This window comes from Entelurus aequoreus, linkage group LG10, assembly GCF_033978785.1.
Source record: "Entelurus aequoreus isolate RoL-2023_Sb linkage group LG10, RoL_Eaeq_v1.1, whole genome shotgun sequence".
Lineage (NCBI taxonomy): Eukaryota > Metazoa > Chordata > Actinopteri > Syngnathiformes > Syngnathidae > Entelurus > Entelurus aequoreus.
Window position 1 is genome coordinate 71306067 of NC_084740.1, and position 22266 is coordinate 71328332.

Genomic DNA, 22266 nt, shown 5'->3' on the forward strand with positions numbered 1-22266 from the left:
TTTATGTATTCATAGTTATGCAGTTGACAAGAATTGGCTGGTATTTTATTTTAATATAGCGGGAAAAGATGGAGGTCAAGTCTTGGCCCGACCAGGAAGTAGTCAGTACTAATATGTCTTGAAAGAGGTCAGTGGAAGTAGTCGGTGTAGTTCTGCAACAGTGCAGACGCGTCCAGAGCAAAGTATTGCAGCTGGAAGCCGGCGGCGGTGATTGACGCGTCCGACAGGAACTTGAGCGTCATCACGTTTCCTGCAGAATAATAAAATCATAACAGGATTCTTTCACGTTCGTGCCGTGTGAAAGGACGACTCACCTGTGCTGATGATGTCTTCTGGTAGATAATCGCCACAAAACCTGATAGGAAAATAAACATATTTCTTAACTTCCGCTCTAAGTTGGGAGAAGAGCTCGGTCATCTTTGGCCCCGCCCCCCTCTCACCTGCCAGCGAATCCGGACACGTCGTCGTAGCTGTCGTACACTTCCAGGTAGTCGGCCAGGCACGCCGTGTCGTCCTCCACGTCGAACTCCACGAAGTGCAGGAGGATCCTCTGGCCCAGACGCGCGCGGATGTGCCAGTAGCAGATCTGCTCGTCCTGGTAGTCCTCGGGGAACCCCGGAGACTGGATGACCTTCTGCTGGTCCGTCAGAACGCCGCCGCACTCTTTGGCTGCAAGACACCAAAAACATTGCGCTCAGCTGACAACTGCCGCCAAAAACTGGCAGCTCGGACGCCAGAGTTGGGGGTTTTACAGCGAATTACTGTGAATGGAAAAACTTTTTTTTTTTTTACGTAAACATTTTTTTCCCATTGTTTTTACAGCAAATTACTGTAAATAGAAAAACGTTTTTAAACGTAAAATCTATTTTCATTGTTTTTACAGCAAATTACTGTAAATGGAAAAACTTTTTTTAATGTAAAATCTATTTCCATTGTTTTTACAGCAATTAGTAACTGTAAATGGAATTTTTTTTTAATGTAAAATCTATTTTCATTGTTTTTATAGCAAATTAGTAATAGTGAAAACACAAAAAATTGGCCCTAGTTAAAGTTAAAGTACCAATGATTGCCACACACACACTAGGTGTGGCGAAATTAGTCTCTGCATTTGACCCATCACCCTTGATCACCCCCTGGGAGGTGAGGGGAGCAGTGGGCAGCAGCGGTGGCTGCGCCCGGGAACAATTTTTGGTGATTTAACCCCCAATTCCAACCCTTGATGCTGAGTGCCAAGCAGGGAGGTAATGGGTCCCATTTTTATAGTCTTTGGTATGACTCGGCCGGGGTTTGAACACACGACCTACCGATCTCAGGGCGAACACTCTAGTGTGTGAATGTGAGTGTGAATGCGATGAGGTGGCGACTTGTCCAGGGTGTACCCTGCCTTCCGCCCGTATGCAGCTGAGATAGGCTCCAGCACCCCCCGCGACCCCAAAAGAGACAAGCGGTAGAAAATGGATGGATGGATGGATTATAGCATATTACTGTAAATGGAAAATCCTTTTTTATTTAAAATCTATATTAATTTTTTTACAGAAAATTACTGTAAATGGAAAAATATATTTTCCTACGTAAAATGTATTTTCATTGTTTTTACAGCAAATTACTGTAAATGGTAAAAAGTTTTTAAATGTAAAATGTATTTTCATTGTTTTTATAGCAAATTTCTGTAAATGGAAAAACTTTATGTAAAATGTATTTGCATTGCTTTTACAACAAATTACTGTATATGGAAAAAATGTTTTTCTACGTAAAATCTATTTTTATTGTTTTTATAGCAAATTACTGTAAATGGAAAAACATTTTTTGACATAAAATAATTTTTTTTTTATTTTGCAGCAAATTAGTGTAAATGGAAATTTTCGATTTTTTTTTTTTACATAAAATCTATTTTAATTTTTTACAGCGAATTACTGTAAATGGAAAAACTTTTTAGTAAAGTCTATTTTCATTGTTTCTACAGCAAATTACTCTAAATGGAAGAACTTTTTTGTAAAATCTGTTTTCATTGTTTTTACTGCGAATTACTGTAAATGGAAAAACTTTTTTGTAAAATAAATTGTCATTGTTTTTACAGCGAATTACTGTAAATGGAAAAACTTTTTAGTAAAGTCTATTTTCATTGTTTCTACAGCAAATTACTCAAAATGGAAGAACTTTTTTGTAAAATCTGTTTTCATTGTTTTTACTGCGAATTACTGTAAATGGAAAAACTTTTTTGTAAAATAAATTGTCATTGTTTCTACAGCGAATTACTGTAAATGGAAAAACTTTTTAGTAAAGTCTATTTTCATTGTTTCTACAGCAAATTACTCTAAATGGAAGAACTTTTTTGTAAAATCTGTTTTCACTGTTTTTACTGCGAATTACTGTAAATGGAAAAACTTTTTTGTAAAATAAATTGTCATTGTTTTTACAGCAAATTACTGTAAATGGAAAAACTTTTCTTGACGTAAAATCTATTTATATTGTTTTTACAGCATATTACCTTAAATGGAAAAACTTTTTTGCAAAATCTATTTTCATTGTTTTTACAGCAAATTACTGTAAATGGAAAAGCGTTTTTTTTACTGTAAAATCTAGTCCTTTTTTTTGCAGTGCTTTACTGTAAATCTAAAAATTATACCGGCTAATTATGGCGGCTGATCTGCCATTTTTTAAAGTAAAATCTATTGTCATAGTTTTTACAGTGTATTACTGTAAATCAAAAAACGCTACCACTTTTATTTTTACGGTAAGATTATGACAACTGATCCGCCATTTTTTTTACAGCTACAGCCATTGAAGCACATTCAATATATTTATTAACCAGAGGTAACAATCCAGTAAAATATGCAACAGAGCAAACAAACACAGCTGAGCTAATGCTGCTCTCTCTGGCTTCCTCGCTGGCACATGTCACTTAGCAACAGGCACCGCCTTTTAAAGGCACACACTCTGCTTTTATGAAACGTCTTGCAACTGCATACGCCAGATTTTTTTAAAGCAACGCAATAATTACTTTCCAAAGTAATTAAGTACACTTATTAAAAAAGTAATCCATTACTTATTTCAATTACTTTTTTGACGAAGTAACAAGTAACTATAATAATTACATTTTAAAAAGTAGTTTTCCAAACACTGTTTATCTATGCATGTTGCAACTGTATGCGTGTAATATCTATTATTGATGACTCGTTTTTAGTTTGTCACTGCATTTGTCTTTTATATCCTCCTTTGGGTTTTTTAATGTTCCCCTTTTGTTTTCATGAGTTTTTATCTTTTGGCTTAAACCTTTTGGGACTGCACATAGAGGTACGGCACTTTCCTGACTTTAGATTTTTTCATTTTGGATCACATGTTTTTCGTAAACTTTTACGTTGATTCAAAATCTTTTGTAAACTTTGAAGACAAGAAAAAAACCTTACTTTGCATACAAGTTCAAGTCTTTCATACATTAAAACAATTATTTAAAAACCTCCGAAAACTTTGAGGACGATTTCGAGTCTTTCGTAAATTTCAAAAACAATTTTGAGTCTTTTGTAAACTTTGAAGACAATTTTGAATCTTTTGTATAGTTTGAAGACAATTGAAATATTTCGTAAACATTGAAGACAGTTTTGAAATTTTTCATAAGCTTTGGAGATGATTTCAAGCCTTTTGTAATGTTTGAAGATTATTTAAGAATATTTTGTACATTTTAAAAATGATTCAAAATCTTTTATAAACTTTGAAGACAAATAAAAATCTTAACATGGAATACAAGTTAAAATCTTTCATAAATGTTAAAAATTATTTAAAAACTTCCAAAAACTTTGTGGACGATTTCGAGTCTTTCGTAAATTTCCAAAACAATTTTGAGTCTTTTGTAAACTTTGAAGACAATTTTGAATCTTTTGTATAGTTTGAAGACAATTGAAATGTTTTGTAAACATTGAACAGTTTTAAAAATTTTCATAAGCGTTGGAGATGATTTCAAGCCTTTTGTAAAGTTTGAAGATTATTTAAGAATATTTTGTACATTTTAAAAATGATTCAAAATCTTTTATAAACTTTGAAGACAAATAAAAATCTTAACATGGAATACAAGTTAAAATCTTTCATAAATGTTAAAAATTATTTAAAAACTTCCAAAAACTTTGTGGACGATTTCGAGTCTTTCGTAAATTTTTAAAACAATTGAGTCTTTCTTAAACTTTGAAGACAATTTTTTGAATCTAATGTATACTTTGAAGACAATGGAAAAAATGTGTAAACTTTGAAGACGGTTTGACATTTTTTATAAACTTTGGAGATGATATCGAGCCTTTTGTAAACTTTGAAGATGATTTAAAAATATTTTGTACATTTTAAAAATGATTCAAAATATTTTATAAACTTTGAAGACAAGTAAAAATCTTAACTTTGAATACAAAGTCAAGTCTTTCATAAATTAATTTTTTTTATTTTAAACTTCTGAAAACTTTGTGGACGATTTTGAGTCTTTTGTAAATTTTGACAACAATTTTGTGTCTTTTGCAAACTTTGAAGACAATTGAAATATTTTGTAAACTTTGAAGACGGTTTGACATTTTTCATAAACTTTGGAGATGATTTCGAGCCTTTTGTAAACTTTGAAGATAAATAAAAAATATTTTGTACATTTTAAAAATGATTCAAAATATTTTATAAACTTTGAAGACAAGCAAGGATCTTAACTTTGAATACAAGTTCTAGTCTTTCATAAATTTTAAAAATGATTTAAAAACTTCCGAAAACTTTGTGGACCATTTTGAGTCTTTTGTAAATTTTGACAACAATTTTGAGTCTTTTGTAAACTTTGAAAGCAATTGAAATATTTTGTAAACTTTGAAGACGGTTTGACATTTTTCATAAACTTTGGAGATGATTTCGAGCCTTTGTGAACTTTGAAGATAAATAAAAAATATTTTGTACATTTTAAAAATGATTCAAAATATTTTATAAACTTTCAAGACAAGTAAAAATCTTAACTTTGAATACAAGTTCAAGTCTTTCATAAATTAAAAAAATTATTTAAAAACTTCCGAAAACTTTGAGGACAACTTTGTGTCTTTCGTAAATTTTGACAACAATTTGGAGTCTTTTGTAAACTTTGAAGACAATTTTGAATCTTTTGTATACTTGGAAGACAATAGAAATATTTTGTAAACTTTGTAGACGGTTTGACATTTTTCATAAACTTTGGAGATGATTTCGAGTCTTTTGTAAGCTTTGAAGATGATTTATAAATATTTTGTAAGTTTTAAAATAGATTCTAAATCTTTTGTAAACTTTGAAGCCAAGTAAAAATCTTAACTTTGAATACAAGTTCAAGTCTTTCATAAATTAAAACAATTATATAAAAACCTCCGAAAACTTTGAGGACGATTTCGAGTCTTTCGTCAATTTCAAAACAGTTTTGAGTCTTTTGTAAACTTTGAAGACAATTGAAATATTTTGTAAACTTTGAAGACGGTTTGACATTTTTTATCAACATTGGAGATGATCCCGAGTCTTTTGTAAAGTTTGAAGATGATTTAAAAATATTTCCTTAACTTTGAAGAATATTTTAAGTCCTTTGTCAACTTTGAAGACAACTTTGTGACTTTTGCACTACTTGTTTGCGGACTTTTTGAATCGGCACTGCAACCACATAATCCCCCCCGCTGTGGGATAAATGAAGTCCGTTACAGTTTAAGGCTGATCAGGATCAGCATCTGGTGTCAGGATTTTTTTTTAAAAGGATTCCTTACTATCTTTCTAGTGTCTACTCTATTGTCCCCCAGGGGCTCTTCAACCAAACGGATGACTCAGTGGTATCTGCTGAATGTATTTGTAGGAAAAGGTGATAAGTCCCCAGCCGGAGAGCAGATTGCAGCTTCCAGTCCAGACGTTAAAAAAGTCAGCGCCTCGCCCAGAGGAGTGATTAAGCTCCCTCGTATCGTCACCGGTGCTTGGCGTGCAACGCCGGTGGTCGTGGCGGCGATGACATCGTGCGTCATCACATGACCACAGGCAGCCGTGACACGACGACTGTTTTCTCTCACTCACCGATCTAAAATAAATGTTGTTGTTTTTTTATGATCATTTTGAGGATTACCTTCTGTGTTTTGGGACACATCAAAGAAGGCAAAGGAACCGGTGAGACTTTGCTTCTTCAACGGCGTGTCATTTCAGTTCTGACAACGCTAAAGTCAATGGCCTGAAGGTAAATGTTTTCCTAAGCAGCAAACTAAAACCAAAACTCGACCAATCGTGTCCTCTCAAAGACAATTTAGTTTCAAGTCTTTCTGGAAACACAACTCTAAAGACTCATTTGTAAGCTTTGAGGACCATTTTTTGTGTGTTGTAAACTTTGAAGGCAATTTCGACTTTTGTGTAAACTTCAAAAACAATTTTTAGTTTTTCGTCAACTTTGAAGACAAGTTTAAAGTATTTCCTAACTTAGAAGACATTTTTGAGTCTTTTGTAAACTTTGAAGGTCTTTTTTGTAAGCTTTGAAGTTTTCAAAACTTTTGTAAACTTTCGAGACGGTATGGAATATTTCGTAAACTTTTTTTATTTATTTTTTTATTTATTTTAAACAACATGAAAAAAGACACAAGATACACTTACCATTAGTGCATCAACCCAAGAAAACCCTCCCTCCCCCATTCACACTCATCCACACTCATTTACACAAAAGGGGCTGTCTCTTTCTGTTATTAAAAAAACTTCTGGTTCCTACAATATAGAATATTACAGTCTGCAAGGGATACAGTCTTTAGAGCACACATGATTGTGTATGGTGCTGGTCCACTAACATTTTCATTAATTACTATTTTTTATGTAATTGCTTTTATATTGCTTTACTTTCAAACAAAACAAACAAAGGACCTTAACTTCACCAGACCGAAATCAGATTGTTCAAAAGGGTTCTTAAAAACCAGGTCCAGTTCAGATTACGTCCAGATCGGGCTCAGCAACACACACCTTCACCCATGTACACCAAAAACCAGGGAACACAACAAACTTTGAAGGCACATTAAAATATTTCCTAACCTCAAATACATTTTTGAGTCTTATGTAAAGTTTGAAGATGATTTTGTGTCTTTCATAAACATTGAAGACAACTTTAAATATTTTCTGTGAACTTTAAAGACAATTTTGAGTCTTTGGTAAACCTTCAAAACAATATAAAATATTTCGTAAACTTTGAAGACAATATAAAGTCTTCAAAACAACTTTGAAGACAAGTTAAAATCTTTCCTAACTTTAAAGACATTTTTGAGTCTTTTGTAAACTTTGAAGACGATTTAAAATATTGTATGTACCGGTAAGCTTTGAAAATTTCAAAACTTTTGTAAACTTTCAAGACGAAATAAAATATTTGGCAAACTTTGAAGACAATACAAAGTCCTATGTCAACTTTGCGGACAAGTTAAAATCTTTAACTTGGAGGACATTTTTGAGTTTTTCCTAAATTTTGAAGAAGATTTCAAATATTTTGTGAACTTGGAAGACATTTTTTTGTTTTTTGTAAACTTTGAAGACAATTTAAAATCTTTCTTAAACTTTGAAGACAATTTAAAATCTTTCTTAAACTTTGAAAACAATTTCAAATATGTGGTCAACTTTAAAGACAGGTTAAAATCTTTGAATTCGTAAACTTTGAATAGGATTTGAATTTATTTGTGAAATTTGAATACATTTTTGAGTCTTTTGTAAAGTTTGAAGATGATTTAAAAAATTTCGTAAACTTTGAAGAAAATATAAAGTCCATTGTCAACAAGTTAAAATCTTTCTTAACTTCAAGGATATTTACGAGTCTTTTGTAAACTTTGAAGACAATTTAAAATCTTTCTTAAACTTTGAAGACAATTTAAAATCTTTCTTAAACTTTGAAGACAATTTAAAATCTTTCTTAAACTTTGAAAACAATTTCAAATATGTTGTCAACTTTAAAGACTGGTTAAAATCTTTGAATTCGTTATTTTTGAATATGTTTTGAATTTATTTGTGAACTTTGAATACATTTTTGAGTCTTTTTTAAACTTTGAAGATGATTTAAAACATTTTCGTAAACTTTGAAGAAAATATAAAGTCCATTGTCAACAAGTCAAAATCTTTCTTAACCTCGAGGACATTTACGAGTCTTTTGTAAACTTGGAAGACAATTTAAAGTCCTTTGTCAAATCTGAAGAAAAGTTCAAATCGAATGTTAAAGACGATTTCAAAGTTGTTCGTTAGCTTTGAATAGGATTTAAAATTGTTTGTTAACTTTGAAGATATTTTTGAGTCTTTCGTAAACTATAGAGACGATTTAAAAAATGTTTGCAAAGTTTGAAGACGATTTCAAGTCTTTTGTTAAAAAAAAATTTTTTTGTAAACTTTAAAGACGATTTTGACTTTCGTACACTTTGAAGACGATATTAACTGTTTTGTCTACTTTAACGAGTTAAAATCTTTTTTAACCCTGACAATTTCCGGTCTGTCTTAAACTTTGCAGAGGACTTAAAATCTTTCGGAAACTTTGAAGACAGCTGAATTCTTCGGAAACTTTGAAGATGATTTCAAATATTTTGTAAACTTTGAAGACAAGTTAAAATCTTAACTTTGAATACAAGTTAAAGTTGTTCATACATTTTTAAAATGATTTAAAATCTTTCAAAAACTTTGAAGACGATTTCGAGTCTTTAGTAAATTGTGAAAAGTTTTGAGTTTTTCGTAAACTTTGAAGACCATTTAAAATCTTTTGTCAGCTTTCAAGACAATTTTGAGTCTTGTAAACTTGAAAACAATTCAAAATGTTCTATCAACTTAACTTTGAAGACAATTTTGAGTCTTTCTTTTTTTTAATTTGAGGACCATTTAGCTCATTTGTTTTCATGAACATCAGCTAGTTTCAGGTGTTTGAGTTTGAGTTTGAGTTTGAGTTTGAGTTTATTTCGAACATGCAAGCATACAACATGATACATCACAATTTCCAGTTTCTTTTCAACATGTTCGAAAAGGAGTAGGAAGAAGCAGAGCTTATTTAATCCTACCCCTTTTCTTTACATAACAGTTGCAAAACTTTTTGTTCACTTCCTGTTCACAATTTTTTCACAATAAACTCCATAAGTAATTACAATAAAAATAAATAAATAAATAATAGTAAGAATTTAATAATAATAATTGGTGAAGTAAGTCATATTTCATATGATGAGATAAGTAAGATTACTTTAAGAATGAATGAATGGATGGATGAAATAAATTGAGAATGTTTGTCATGGTTCTTCTTCATTGTACTTTGTAAACACTTTAAGTTTGAAGAGTTTCTTGAAGTGGATCATATTAGTACATTGTTTGATTGCTTTGCTTAATCCATTCCATAATTTAATTCCACATATTGATATACTGAAGGTCTTAAGTGTTGTACGTGCAAACAAATGTTTTAAATTACGTTTTTCTCTAAGATTATATTTCTCCTCTTTTTTTGAGAAGAATTGTTGTATATTCTTGGGTAGCAGGTTATAGTTTGCTTTGTGCATAATTTTAGCTGTTTGCAAATTCACTATGTCGTGGAATTTCAGTATTTTTGATTCAATAAATAAAGGATTTGTATGTTCTCTATATCCAACATTATGTTTCAGGTCAAACACTACCAGTGAGGATACTTTGCTATTGTAACGTTTGAAAAAGAAAACTTCTTGGTCGACTCACAGCTGGGGTTGTAGCAGTACGCGTCCCATCTCTCGCTTTTGTTGAACCTGTAGCCGTAGTTGATGATGCCGACTTTTCCGAAGCCGCAGTTGGCGCCCGCCCTGACGATGGGGTAGCCCACGCGGCCTTTATCGAACCACCCGGCGGCGCACACGTGGAAACCTAAACAACAACAAAAAAGCGAGCGTGATCATTCTTTCCCCACCGCACCCTGTGGAGAGGACCAGAACCTCCTTAATGAGCGTCAGCAGACGTATTGTGGAGTGAGTGTTCCCATTACAAGGAGCAGACCCCTGCCAAAAGCCAGACCTCCCGCTTTGACGAGGGGAACTGCTGACAGGTGATTGGTCGTATTCGTGGTACCAGAGTGGCTGGACTCCATCCCAGTGCCACGGGAGGGTGATGTCACCCACCCGAGAAGGTGTTAACGCTTTTACACCACTCCAGGGATGTCTTCAAAATGGTGTAACATTTAGATTGAATTCATTGTTTGCCTGCGACCGACAGCCTCCAAATGAACATGAAAAGGTTAACAGCATTCCAGGGTCCTAACTGCCTCCAGATTCTCATACCTATTTGTCTGGCGGCCTCCAGCTGCTCGTAAGTGGCCAGAGACCCGCCCTCGTATTGGCACACGGCTTTGGCCTCGTTGTACGTCAGCTGGTATCGGCCTTTGCGAGACTCCCGGTGGTAAACTCCTGCGGCTTGTTCTGTCAAACAGAGAAGACAATTCAACCTTAACATTCAAAGGCCTACTGAAATGAATTTTTTTTATTTAAACGGGGATAGCAGATCCATTCTATGTGTCATACTTGATCATTTCGCGATATTGCCATATTTTTGCTGAAAGGATTTAGTAGAGAACATCGACGATAAAGTTCGCAACTTTTGGTCGCTGATAAAAAAAGCCTTGCCTGCACCGGAAGTAGCGTGACGTCACAGGTTGAAAGGCTCCTCACATTTCCCCATTATTTACACCAGCAGCGAGAGCGATTCTGACCGAGAAAGCGACGATTACCCCATTAATTTGAGCCAGGATGAAAGATTCGTGGATGAGGAACGTAAGAGTGAAAGACTAGAGTGCAGTGCAGGACGTATCTTTTTTCGCTCTGACCGTAACTTAGGTACAAGGGTTCATTGCATTCCACACTTTCTCCTTTTTCTATTGTGGATCACGGATTTGTATTTTAAACCACCTCGGATACTATATCCTCTTGAAAATGAGAGTCGAGAACGCGAAATGGACATTCACAGTGACTTTTATCTCCACGACAATACATCGGCGAAGCACTTTAGCTACGGAGCTAACGTGATAGCATCGGGCTTAACTGCATATAGAAACAAAATAAATAAACCCCTGACTGGAAGGATAGATAGAAAATCAACAATACTATTAAACCATGGACCTGTAAATACACGGTTAATGCTTTCCAGCCTGGCGAAGCTTAACAATGCTGTTGCTAACGACGCCATTGAAGCTAACTTAGCAACGGGACCTCACAGAGCTATGCTAAAAACATTAGCTATCCACCTACGCCAGCCAGCCCTCATCTGCTCATCAACACCCGTGCTCACCTGCGTTCCAGTGATCGACGAAGCGACAAAGGACCTCACCCGATCATCCGTGCGGTCGGCGACTATGGTCGGATAGCGCGTCTCCTATCCAACTCAAAGTCCTCCTGGTTGTGTTGCTGTAGTCCGCCGCTAATACACCGATCCCACTTACAACTTTCTTCTTTGCAGTCTTCATTGTTCATTAAACAAATTGCAAAAGATTCACCAACACAGATGTCCAGAATACTGTGGAATTTTGAGATGAAAACAGAGCTTTTTGTATTGCACTCAATGGTGTCCGAATATTTCCGTTTCAACGACTGACGTCACGCGCATACGTCATCATACCTAGACGTTTTCAACCGGAAGTTTAGCGGGAAATTTAAAATTGCACTTTATAAGTTAACCCGGCCGTATTGGCATGTGTTGCAATGTTAAGATTTCATCATTGATATATAAACTATCAGACTGCGTGGTCGGTAGAAGTGTGTTTCAGTAGGCCTTTATTCTACAAGCTAATACTTCATTTTGTATTTTAACTTGTAACAAATCTAACATAGATGTTTTGTAAACATACAGACTATTTCATCTACAAGCTAACATATGTGATTTTGTATTTTAACCAATGCAGCTGAGATAGGCTCCAGCAGCCCCCCGCGACCCCGAAAGGGACAAGCGGTAGAAAATGGATGGATGGAATTTGTAACAAATTTAACGTAGATTATTTCGTAAACATATAGACTATTTCATCTACAAGCTGACATATGTGATTTTGTATTTTAACTTGGATGTTTTATTAAACATAAAGAGTATTTAATCTAGAAGCTAATAACATATGTGTTTTTGTATTTTAACTTTTGACAACTCTAAAGTAGATGTTTTCGTAAACTTCAACATTTATTCTAAAAGCTAACATACGTGATTTAGAAAAATTTAACAAATCTAACGTAGATGTTTTTGTAAACATTAAGAGTATTTAATCTAGACTGGCTAACGCAAGTGTGGACAAATCTCACAATATGTTTTCGTAAGCATCAACATTTATTCTAAAAAGCTAACATAAGTGATTTCGTAATTAAAATTTAAACAAATCTAACATGGGATTTTTTTTTGTAAACATAGAGAGTATTTAACCAAGACGCTAACATACGTATATTTGTCATTTAACTTCAGCCAATCTAACTTAGGTGTTTTTTATGAACATCTACATTTCATCTAGCACCTAATATACATGTTATTGTAAATTAACTTTGTTTACGAAAACACGGATATAACATAGATGTTTTCATATACATCAACATTTGATTTAGAAGCTAACATACGTGTTTTTGTCATTTAACTTTGACGAATCTAACGTACCGTATTTTTCGGACTATAAGCCGCTGTTGTTTTCATAGTTTGGCCGGGGGTGCGACTTATACTCAGGAGCGACTTACGTGTGAAATTATTAACACATTAGCGTAAAATATCAAATAATATTATTTAGCTCATTCACGTAAGAGACTAGACGTATAAGATTTCATGGGATTTAGCGATTAGGAGTGACAGATTGTTTGGTAAACGTATAGCATGTTCTATATGTTATAGTTATTTGAATGACTCTTACCATAATATGTTACGTTAACATACCAGCCACGTTCTCAGTTGGTTATTTATGCCTCATATAACGTACTTATTCAGCCTGTTGTTCACTATTCTTTATTTATTTTAAATTGCCTTTCAAATGTCTATTCTTGTTGGGTTTTATCAATTAAATATCCCCAAAAAATGCGACTTATACTCCAGTGCGACTTATACATGTTTTTTTCCTTCCTTATTATGCATTTTCGGCCGGTGCGACTTATACTCCGAAAAATACGATAGATGTTTTTGTAAACATAAGACTATTTATTGTACAAGCTAACTTACTTGATTTTGTATTCTAACTTGTAACAAATCTAACGTAAATGATTGCGTTAACATCAACATTTCATCTAGAACCTAATGAATGTGTTTTTGGAATTTAACTGTGTTTACAAAAACACAGATCTAGCGTAGATGTTTTCGTAAACATCAACGCCAGATTTAGATGCTAACATTCGTGTTTTTATAATGTAACCTTTACATAATCTGACAGTATTCCTCAATCTTTGAGGGATTCCAAAGGGTATTTAATGGAACAAAAAATGTGCAATATGTTCATTGAAGACTCCAAAAATCAGTTCATGAAATAACGTAAGTTAGCTCGAAGACTAAATCGTAAGTTCGGTTCATCAAAGATTCTTAATTTTTTTTGGTAGGATTTTCCAAGACTTAGTCATATATAGGCCAATAAAGAGTTATGACCAGGAACAGGAACATGGTGACGAGACACACCCTACTCTGTATGAACTATGAACCTGAAATGAAGTGAACTGTTTTATTGCTGACTTAACGAGCAGCTCTGGCCTCCTCCAAGGGGAGTCTTCACGCATGCTTGCCTAGCAGACATGCTAGACTACGCTCCATCATATTTGGCGGTCATGGCGACACGACACGGTACATTAAGAACGTACGATCAGCTTATTATTAGCCTTTCTCCCAGGTGTGCTCACGTTTACCCGTCACTTCCAAGACACCAACGCTCCGTTTTGATCGACATTGTCAGACTGGCATCCTAGTGACTATTACATGTTTCTCATATGTTTACTAGTATTTTCATGCAAAAAGTAAGTCATTTAAGTAGTAGAAACAGCAAAGTACTTGTTCAGACTAGAACAGGCATGTCCAAAGTGCGGCCCGAGGGCCATTTGTGGCCCCCAGCTAATTTGTTAACGGCCCCTGGCACATTCTGCAAATACTACAATAAAAATGTAAAACATGAACAAGTGTAATAAAAGAGTAAACAGGTGAAATGTAACAAGAAAAAGTGGCAATGTTGACACTAATAACACAAAGCTGCCATGCAGACTGTTATTGACCTATTGAAGGCTCCAATTACTTCACTGGAACAATTCCACTTTGAAATATTTTGGGGGGAAAATATTGCATATTTTGTGCGAAACAAAGTTTTCTTTCACAAAAAGGGCAACAAACAAAAAAAAAAACAAAAAACAAAAAAGTTATGAAATCTTATAATCAACAGATCTACAGACTTAAGCGTTAATAGTAAAAAAAAAAAAAAGAAATTAGGCTTATTTTCAACACTTATTCTTTTTATTATTTTATTTCTAAGAATTATTGACCTATTTAAGGTTCCAATTACTTCACATCAAATATTCCACTTTGAAATGTTTTGGGGGAAAATGTTGCATAGTTTGTGTGTTTGCCATATAAATAAGGGTTTTGACATAAACGGCATAAACATAAAAACAACATTTAAAAAAACGTTATAACGACAGACAGACCTGAAGTTGATCTCGAGATTCAAGCGTTAAATGAAAAAAATAATCATTTATGACTTATTTTTAAAGATTAAAGTACCAATGATTGTCACACACACACTAGATGTGGTGAAATTTGTCCTCTGCATTTGTCCCATCCCCTTGGGGAGCAGTGGGCAGCAGCGGCGCCGCGCCCGGGAATCATTTTGGTGATTTAACCCCCAACTCCAACCCTTTGTTCTTGAGTGCCAAGCAGGGAGGTTATGGGTCCCATTTTTATAGTCTTTGGTATGACTCGGCTAGGATTTGAACTCCAACCTACCGATCTCAGGGCAGACACTCTAACCACTTCTAACATTTTTATGACTGAGACCCTTCCGGGTACCGGGGACCAAACTTGAGGAAAGCCATAAAGGTTAAAAAAAACAACCTATATATTGTATTGGTTTTTAAAAAAGGAAAAATATAAAAATGGCCCCCGCATGCTTTGATTTTTCAGTCTGTGGCCCTGAGTGGAAAAAGTTTGGACACCCCTGGACTAGAAGAACAGTAATAATAATACCGTATTTTTCAGAGTATAAGTCGCACCGGAGTATAAGTCGCACCTGCCGAAAATGCATAATAAAGAAGGAAAAAAACATATATAAGTCGCACTGGAAACTATGAAAAAAACTGCGAGTTATAGTCCGAAAAATACGGTAAGTAGGATTTCGTAAATTTCCAAAACAATTTTGAGTCTTTTGTAAACTTTGAAGACAATTTTGAATCTTTTGTATAGTTTGAAGACAATTGAAATGTTTTGTAAACATTGAACAGTTTTAAAATTTTTCATAAGCGTTGGAGATGATTTCAAGCCTTTTGTAAAGTTTGAAGTTTATTTAAGAATATTTTGTACATTTTAAAAATGATTCAAAATTTTTTACAAACTTTGAAGACAAATAAAAATCTTAACATAGAATACAAGTTAAAATCTTTCATAAATGTTCAAAATTATTTAAAAACTTCCAAAAACTTTGTGGACGATTTCTAGTCTTTCGTAAATTTTAAAAACAATTGAGTCTTTTGTAAACTTTGAAGACAATTTTTTGAATCTAATGTATACTTTGAAGACAATGGAAAAATTTTGTAAACTTTGAAGACGGTTTGACATTTTTTATAAACTTTGAAGATGATATCGAGCCTTTTGTAAACTTTAAAGATTATTTAAAAATATTTTGTACATTTTAAAAATTATTCAAAATATTTTATAAACTTTGAAGACAAGTAAAAATCTTAATTTTGAATACAAGTTCAAGTCTATCATTAATTTTAAAAATTATTTAAAAACTTCGGAAAACTTTGAGTACGATTTCGAGTCTTTCGTAAATTTTGACAACAATTTTGAGGATGATCCAAAAATATCTGGTAAGTTTTAAAATAGATTCTAAATATTTTATAAACTTTGAAGACAAGTAAAAATCTTAACTTTGAATACAAAGTCAGGTCTTTCATAAATTAAAAAAATTATTTTAAAACTTCCAAAAACTTTGTGGACGATTTCGAGTCCTTTGTAAATTTTGACAACAATTTTGAGTCTTTTGCAAACTTTGAAGTCAATTGAAATATTTCGTAAACTTTAAAGACGGTTTGACATTTTTCATGAACTTTGGAGAAGATTTCGAACCTTTTTTAAACTTTGAAGATAAATTAAAAATATTTTGTACATTTTAAAAATGATTCAAAATATTTTATAAACTTTGAAGACAAGTAAGGATCTTAACTTTGAATACAAGTTCAAGTCTTTCATAAAAATGGACTAGAAGAACAGTAATAATAATACCGTATTTTTCAGAGTATAAGTCGCACCGGAGTATAAGTCGCACCTGCCGAAAATGCATAATAAAGAAGGAAAAAAACATATATAAGTCGGACTGGAGCCCGGCCAAACTATGAAAAAAACTGCGACTTATAGTCCGAAAAATACGGTAAGTAGGATTTCCTTCAACTGAGTTGTATTTGAATAAATAAGTAGACTGTCAAAAAAAGTTAGTATATTTTACAGTAAAAATAAGTCCGGCAGCTTAGTCGCCATAATTTTACTGTAAAAATAAACGTGGGATCGTTTTTCTATTTACAATAATTTGGTGTAAAAAATGACTGTAGGTGAAAGAAAATGGCAGCTCAGTCTGAATAATTCATTGTAAAAATAAAAATGGCACCTTTTTTTCTAAATTCACAGTAAAGTACTGTAAAACCATAGCTTTAACGCAGGTGTGTCCAAAGTGCGTCCCGCGGGCCATTTGCGGCCCGCAGGTAATTTTTTAACGGCCCCACGGCACATTCTAAAAATACGATGAAAAAAAACAAAAAAACATAAAAATTGGTATAAAAGAGCAAACAGGTGAAATGTAACAAGAAAATGTTGCATTATTTACAAACACAAAGCTGCCATGCAGGGTGTTTCTTTCTTTAAAAAATAATAATGAATCAAAATCAATGTCCTTATGAATTATTGACCTATTCAAGGCTCCATTTACTTCACATTAAATATTCCACTTTGAGATATTTTGGGGGGAAAATGTTGCATATTTTTTGGTTGCCATTTAAAAAACCAAGGTTTTTAAAGAAGGGCCTAAAACGAACAAACAAAATATAAACAACAATAAAACTTATAATTGACGGATAGATCTGAAGTTGATCTTGAGACTATTGTGGTAAAAGTTTAAAAAAATGTTGGATTTATTTTTTAAAACTTTACTGAGCACCCTTTTGGATCCCCAATAATTTTAGTGGGGCTTTTTTTTTTTTAAATGTCATTGCTCAAAAAAATAATGAATTAAAATCAATGTTGTTATGAGTTATTGACCTTTTTAAGACTCCAATTATTACATAATCTCAAATATTCCACTTTAAAATTTTATTGGTGGAAAATATTGCATACTTTGTGTTTTTTTTCCCATAAAAAAACACGATTTTCCTTGACAAAAATGGCATACAACTTAAATCTTTAAAAGCATTTTATTGACAGATAGACCTAATGTTGATCTAGAGATTTAAACCTTGAATAATAATAATAATAATAATAATAATAATACTAAATGTAATATTTTTTTTGACCAAAACCTTTTGGGGTCCCCGGGATCAAGTCTGAGTGGAGGCCTAAATGTATCTTTTTTATACATATATTGTATTGGTTTTTAAAATAAAAAATATCAAAATGGCCCCCGCTTGCTTTGATTTTTCAGTGTGCGGCCGTCAGTGAAAAAAGTTTGGACACCCCTGCTTTAACGGAAAAAAACCCAAATACTCAGCTCAGTCGCCAAAATTTTACTTAAAAAATAATGCTAGCGTTTTTCAATTAACAATAATTCAGTGTACAAAACACTGTACATTTTACAATAAACTGGCAACTAAGATGATTTTTAACTATAAAATTTAAATATTTGTTTGCAGTATATTATTTCCTGTCACAGAGATGTTTTAATAGTGAACAAGAACACATAGATTTTACGCTAAAAACCCTGTCAGGTCAGTTACATTGGCACCGTTTTCCATTTACGGTACTTTGGTGTAAAAACGACCATACATTTATGGTAAAATTCTGGCGACTGAGCTGCCAATTATTTTTTTTACTGTAAAATCTACAGATTTGAATAAGATTGTAATATTTTTGAGTCTTTCGTAAACTTTGAAGAGGATTTATAAAACTTTTAAGTTGATGTATAATCTTTTGCAATTTGAGTGTTTTGTAAAAAATATTTTGTAAATGATGTTGAATGTTTCGTAAACTTTTACAACTATTTTAACTGTTGTCAACTTTAGCAACAAGTCTGTCATAAACTTTGAAGACGATTTCAAGTTTTTGTAAAAAAAAATATTTCTTAAACTTTGTCTTTTGTAGTCTTTGAAAACAATTTAAAATATTAACTTTGAAGACAGTTTCAGGTATTTTCTAAACTGTAAAGATTAATTAAACTCTTTAATAAGTTTGAAGACAATTTGGAGTTGTTAGTAAACTTTGAAGAGGATTCGAATTTTTTTTTGCAAGGGTTAAAGATGATTGAAAATATTAAACTTGTTAAAATCTTAACTTTGAAAACAAGTTCAAGTTTTTAATGAATTTTGAAAATGATTTAAAATCTTTCAAAAACTTTAAAGACGATTGTGAGTCTTCTATTTACAGTAATATACTGTAAAAACAACCACCATAGATTTAACGGTAAAAAAAACAAAATAAAAAATTTTACTTTAAAAATATTAATGGTACCGTTTTTGAATTTATAATAATTCTCTGTAAAAAAAAAACACTGTCAATTTTACGATAAACAACTGATTTTTACCATAAACCTACAGATTTTTTTAGAGTATCTTATTTCCTTCCACAAAGATGTAACTACACTGTAAAACAACAACTGGATTTTCCAATAAAAAACTGTCACGTCAGTAACGTTGGCACCGTTTTCCATTTACAGTAATTCGTGTAAAAACGACCATAAAGTTTAAGGTAAAATTCTGGCGACTGAGCTGCCAGTTTGTTTTTTTACTGTAAAATTTACAGAATTCCTTTGGTACAATGTATTATTTTTTTAATTATTTGTGAGTTTTTCGTAAACCTTGAAAATGATTTATAATCTTTTGCAAACTTTGAAGACGACTTTGAGTGTTTTGTAAAAAAAACATATTTTGTAAACTTTAGCAACGATTTCGAATGTTTTGTAAACTTTGACGCCAACTTTGTCAACTTTAACAACAACAAAAAGTATTTCTTAACTTTGACAATTTCAAGTCTGTCATAAACTTCCAAGACGATTTCGAGTTTTATGTAAAAAAAATATTTTGTAAACTTAAAAAAATCTTAACTTTGAATAGAAGTTCAAGTCTTTCATACATTTTGAAAATGACTTCAAATCTTTCAAAAACGTAGTCTTTCGTGAATTGTGAAGAGAATTTTGAGTTATTCGTCAAATTTGAACACACTTTAAAATCTTTTGTCAACTTTGAAGACAACCACCATAGATTTACCCCCCAAAAACGGCAGCTCTGTCACCATAATTTTACTTTAAAAATAACAATGGTACGTTTTTTAAATTTACAATAACTCTGTGTAAAAAAAACCACTGTAAATTTTACGACAAAGCTGATATTTACCATGAACCTACAGATTTTTATTGAGTATCTTATTTCCTTCCACAAATATGTAACTACACTGTAAAACAACAACTAGATTTTACAATAAAAAACTGTCAGGTCAGTAACATTGGCACCGTTTTCCATTTACAGTAATTCGGTGTAAAAACGACCATAAAGTTTAAGGTAAAATTCTGGCGACTGAGCTGCCAGTTTAGTTTTTTTACTGTAAAATTTACAGATTTTTTTTTGGTACAATGTCTTATTTTTTCAATTATTTGTGAGTTTTTCGTAAACCTTGAAAATTATTTATAATCTTTTGCAAACTTTGAAGACGACTTTGAGTGTTTTGTAAAAAAACATATTTTGTAAACTTTAGCGACGATTTCGAATCTTTTGTAAACTTTGACGCCAACTTTGTCAACTTCAACAACAACAAAAAGTATTCCTTAACTTTGACAATTTCAAGTCTGTCATAAACTTCCAAGACGATTTCGAGTTTTATGTAAAAAAAATATTTTGTAAACTTAAAAAAATCTTAACTTTGAATAGAAGTTCAAGTCTTTCATACATTTTGAAAATGACTTCAAATCTTTCAAAAACGTAGTCTTTCGTGAATTGTGAAGAGAATTTTGAGTTATTCGTCAAATTTGAACACACTTTAAAATCTTTTGTCAACTTTGAAGACAACCACCATAGATTTACCCCCCAAAAACGGCAGCTCTGTCACCATAATTTTACTTTAAAAATAACAATGGTACGTTTTTTAAATTTAAAATAACTCTGTGTAAAAAAAAAAACACTGTAAATTTTACGACAAAGCTGATATTTACCATGAACCTACAGATTTTTATTGAGTATCTTATTTCCTTCCACAAATATGTAACTACACTGTAAAACAACAACTAGATTTTACAATAAAAAACTGTCAGGTCAGTAACATTGGCACCGTTTTCCATTTACAGTAATTCGGTGTAAAAACGACCATAAAGTTTAAGGTAAAATTCTGGCGACTGAGCTGCCAGTTTGTTTTTTTACTGTAAAATTTACAGAATTCCTTTGGTACAATGTATTATTTTTTTAATTATTTGTGAGTTTTTCGTAAACCTTGAAAATGATTTATAATCTTTTGCAAACTTTGAAGACGACTTTGAGTGTTTTGTAAAAAAAACATATTTTGTAAACTTTAGCAACGATTTCGAATGTTTTGTAAACTTTGACGCCAACTTTGTCAACTTTAACAACAACAAAAAGTATTTCTTAACTTTGACAATTTCAAGTCTGTCATAAACTTCCAAGACGATTTCGAGTTTTATGTAAAAAAAATATTTTGTAAACTTAAAAAAATCTTAACTTTGAATAGAAGTTCAAGTCTTTCATACATTTTGAAAATGACTTCAAATCTTTCAAAAACTTAGTCTTTCGTGAATTGTGAAGAGAATTTTGAGTTATTCGTCAAATTTGAACACACTTTAAAATCTTTTGTCAACTTTGAAGACAACCACCATAGATTTACCCCCCAAAAACGGCAGCTCTGTCACCATAATTTTACTTTAAAAATAACAATGGTACGTTTTTTAAATTTACAATAACTCTGTGTAAAAAAAAACACTGTAAATTTTACGACAAAGCTGATATTTACCATGAACCTACAGATTTTTATTGAGTATCTTATTTCCTTCCACAAAGATGTAACTACACTGTAAAACAACAACTAGATTTTCCAATAAAAAACTGTCAGGTCAGTAACATTGGCACCGTTTTCCATTTACAGTAATTTGGTGTAAAAACAACCATAAAGTTTATGGTAAAATTCTGGCGACTGAGCTGCCAGTGTAGTTTTTACTCAGTAATTTATGTTGTTTATGTTTTTTATTAGTGAATTATATGACATATAAAGATGAATAAGTATAAATATAATGGGTTTAAATAATAAGTATTGTAACTTCCTTCCACAAATAAGAATAGGTAGTATTATTTTCTTCCATACAGATAGATAAGTAGTATTACATGACTTTTAACGATGTGTTAATACTATCATTTGCCTTACCAAGCCATATGGAGTTGTGAAATATCCCGTTCCTGAAGCCCCATGTGTTTGCTTCTTTGAGCAGGAAGCCCAGCGTCCACAAAAGAGCCAGAAGATGCATCCCGCAGCTGCTCCAAACGTGTGTGTGTGGGTGTGTGTGTCTCTAAAGTGTGTGTGAGAGAATGTGTGTGTGTGTACGGGCCTTCGCATTGCACCGCCGGCCCCAATTTATGCTGCTGTGGGGAGGAGGAGACGGAGGAAGAGGAGGGCAGTGATTGGAGCGAAGACTAATGAACTGTAAGTACTTCCATTCCTGAAACAAATACTTCATGCAATACTTCAAGTTGCATGGAAAACATGCTTTTGTCATGTTGTATTTTATGACGGGGGTTTGTGGGATTTAAAAAATACTATTATATATATATATATGTATATATATATGTATATATATATATATATATATATATATATATATATATATATATATATATATATATATATATATACATACACATATACAAACATATACATACAGTACATTTTATATATATATATATATACATATACATATAT

At 32.4% G+C, this 22266-nt stretch overlaps 1 protein-coding gene across 1 annotated transcript; it reads right to left on the reverse strand.

The window, feature by feature from the left end:
- On the reverse strand, nt 1–21882 carry LOC133658100 (tumor necrosis factor-inducible gene 6 protein-like). Its single transcript, XM_062059725.1, has 6 exons — nt 21715–21882; nt 10236–10373; nt 9664–9825; nt 441–669; nt 315–355; nt 1–250 (listed from the first exon to the last, which is right to left on the reverse strand). Exons 1-6 carry the CDS (start codon nt 21812–21814, stop codon nt 129–131), a joined length of 792 nt encoding a protein of 263 aa, XP_061915709.1. The 5' UTR covers nt 21815–21882; the 3' UTR covers nt 1–128.
- Between the last annotated feature and the right edge of the window lie 384 nt (nt 21883–22266).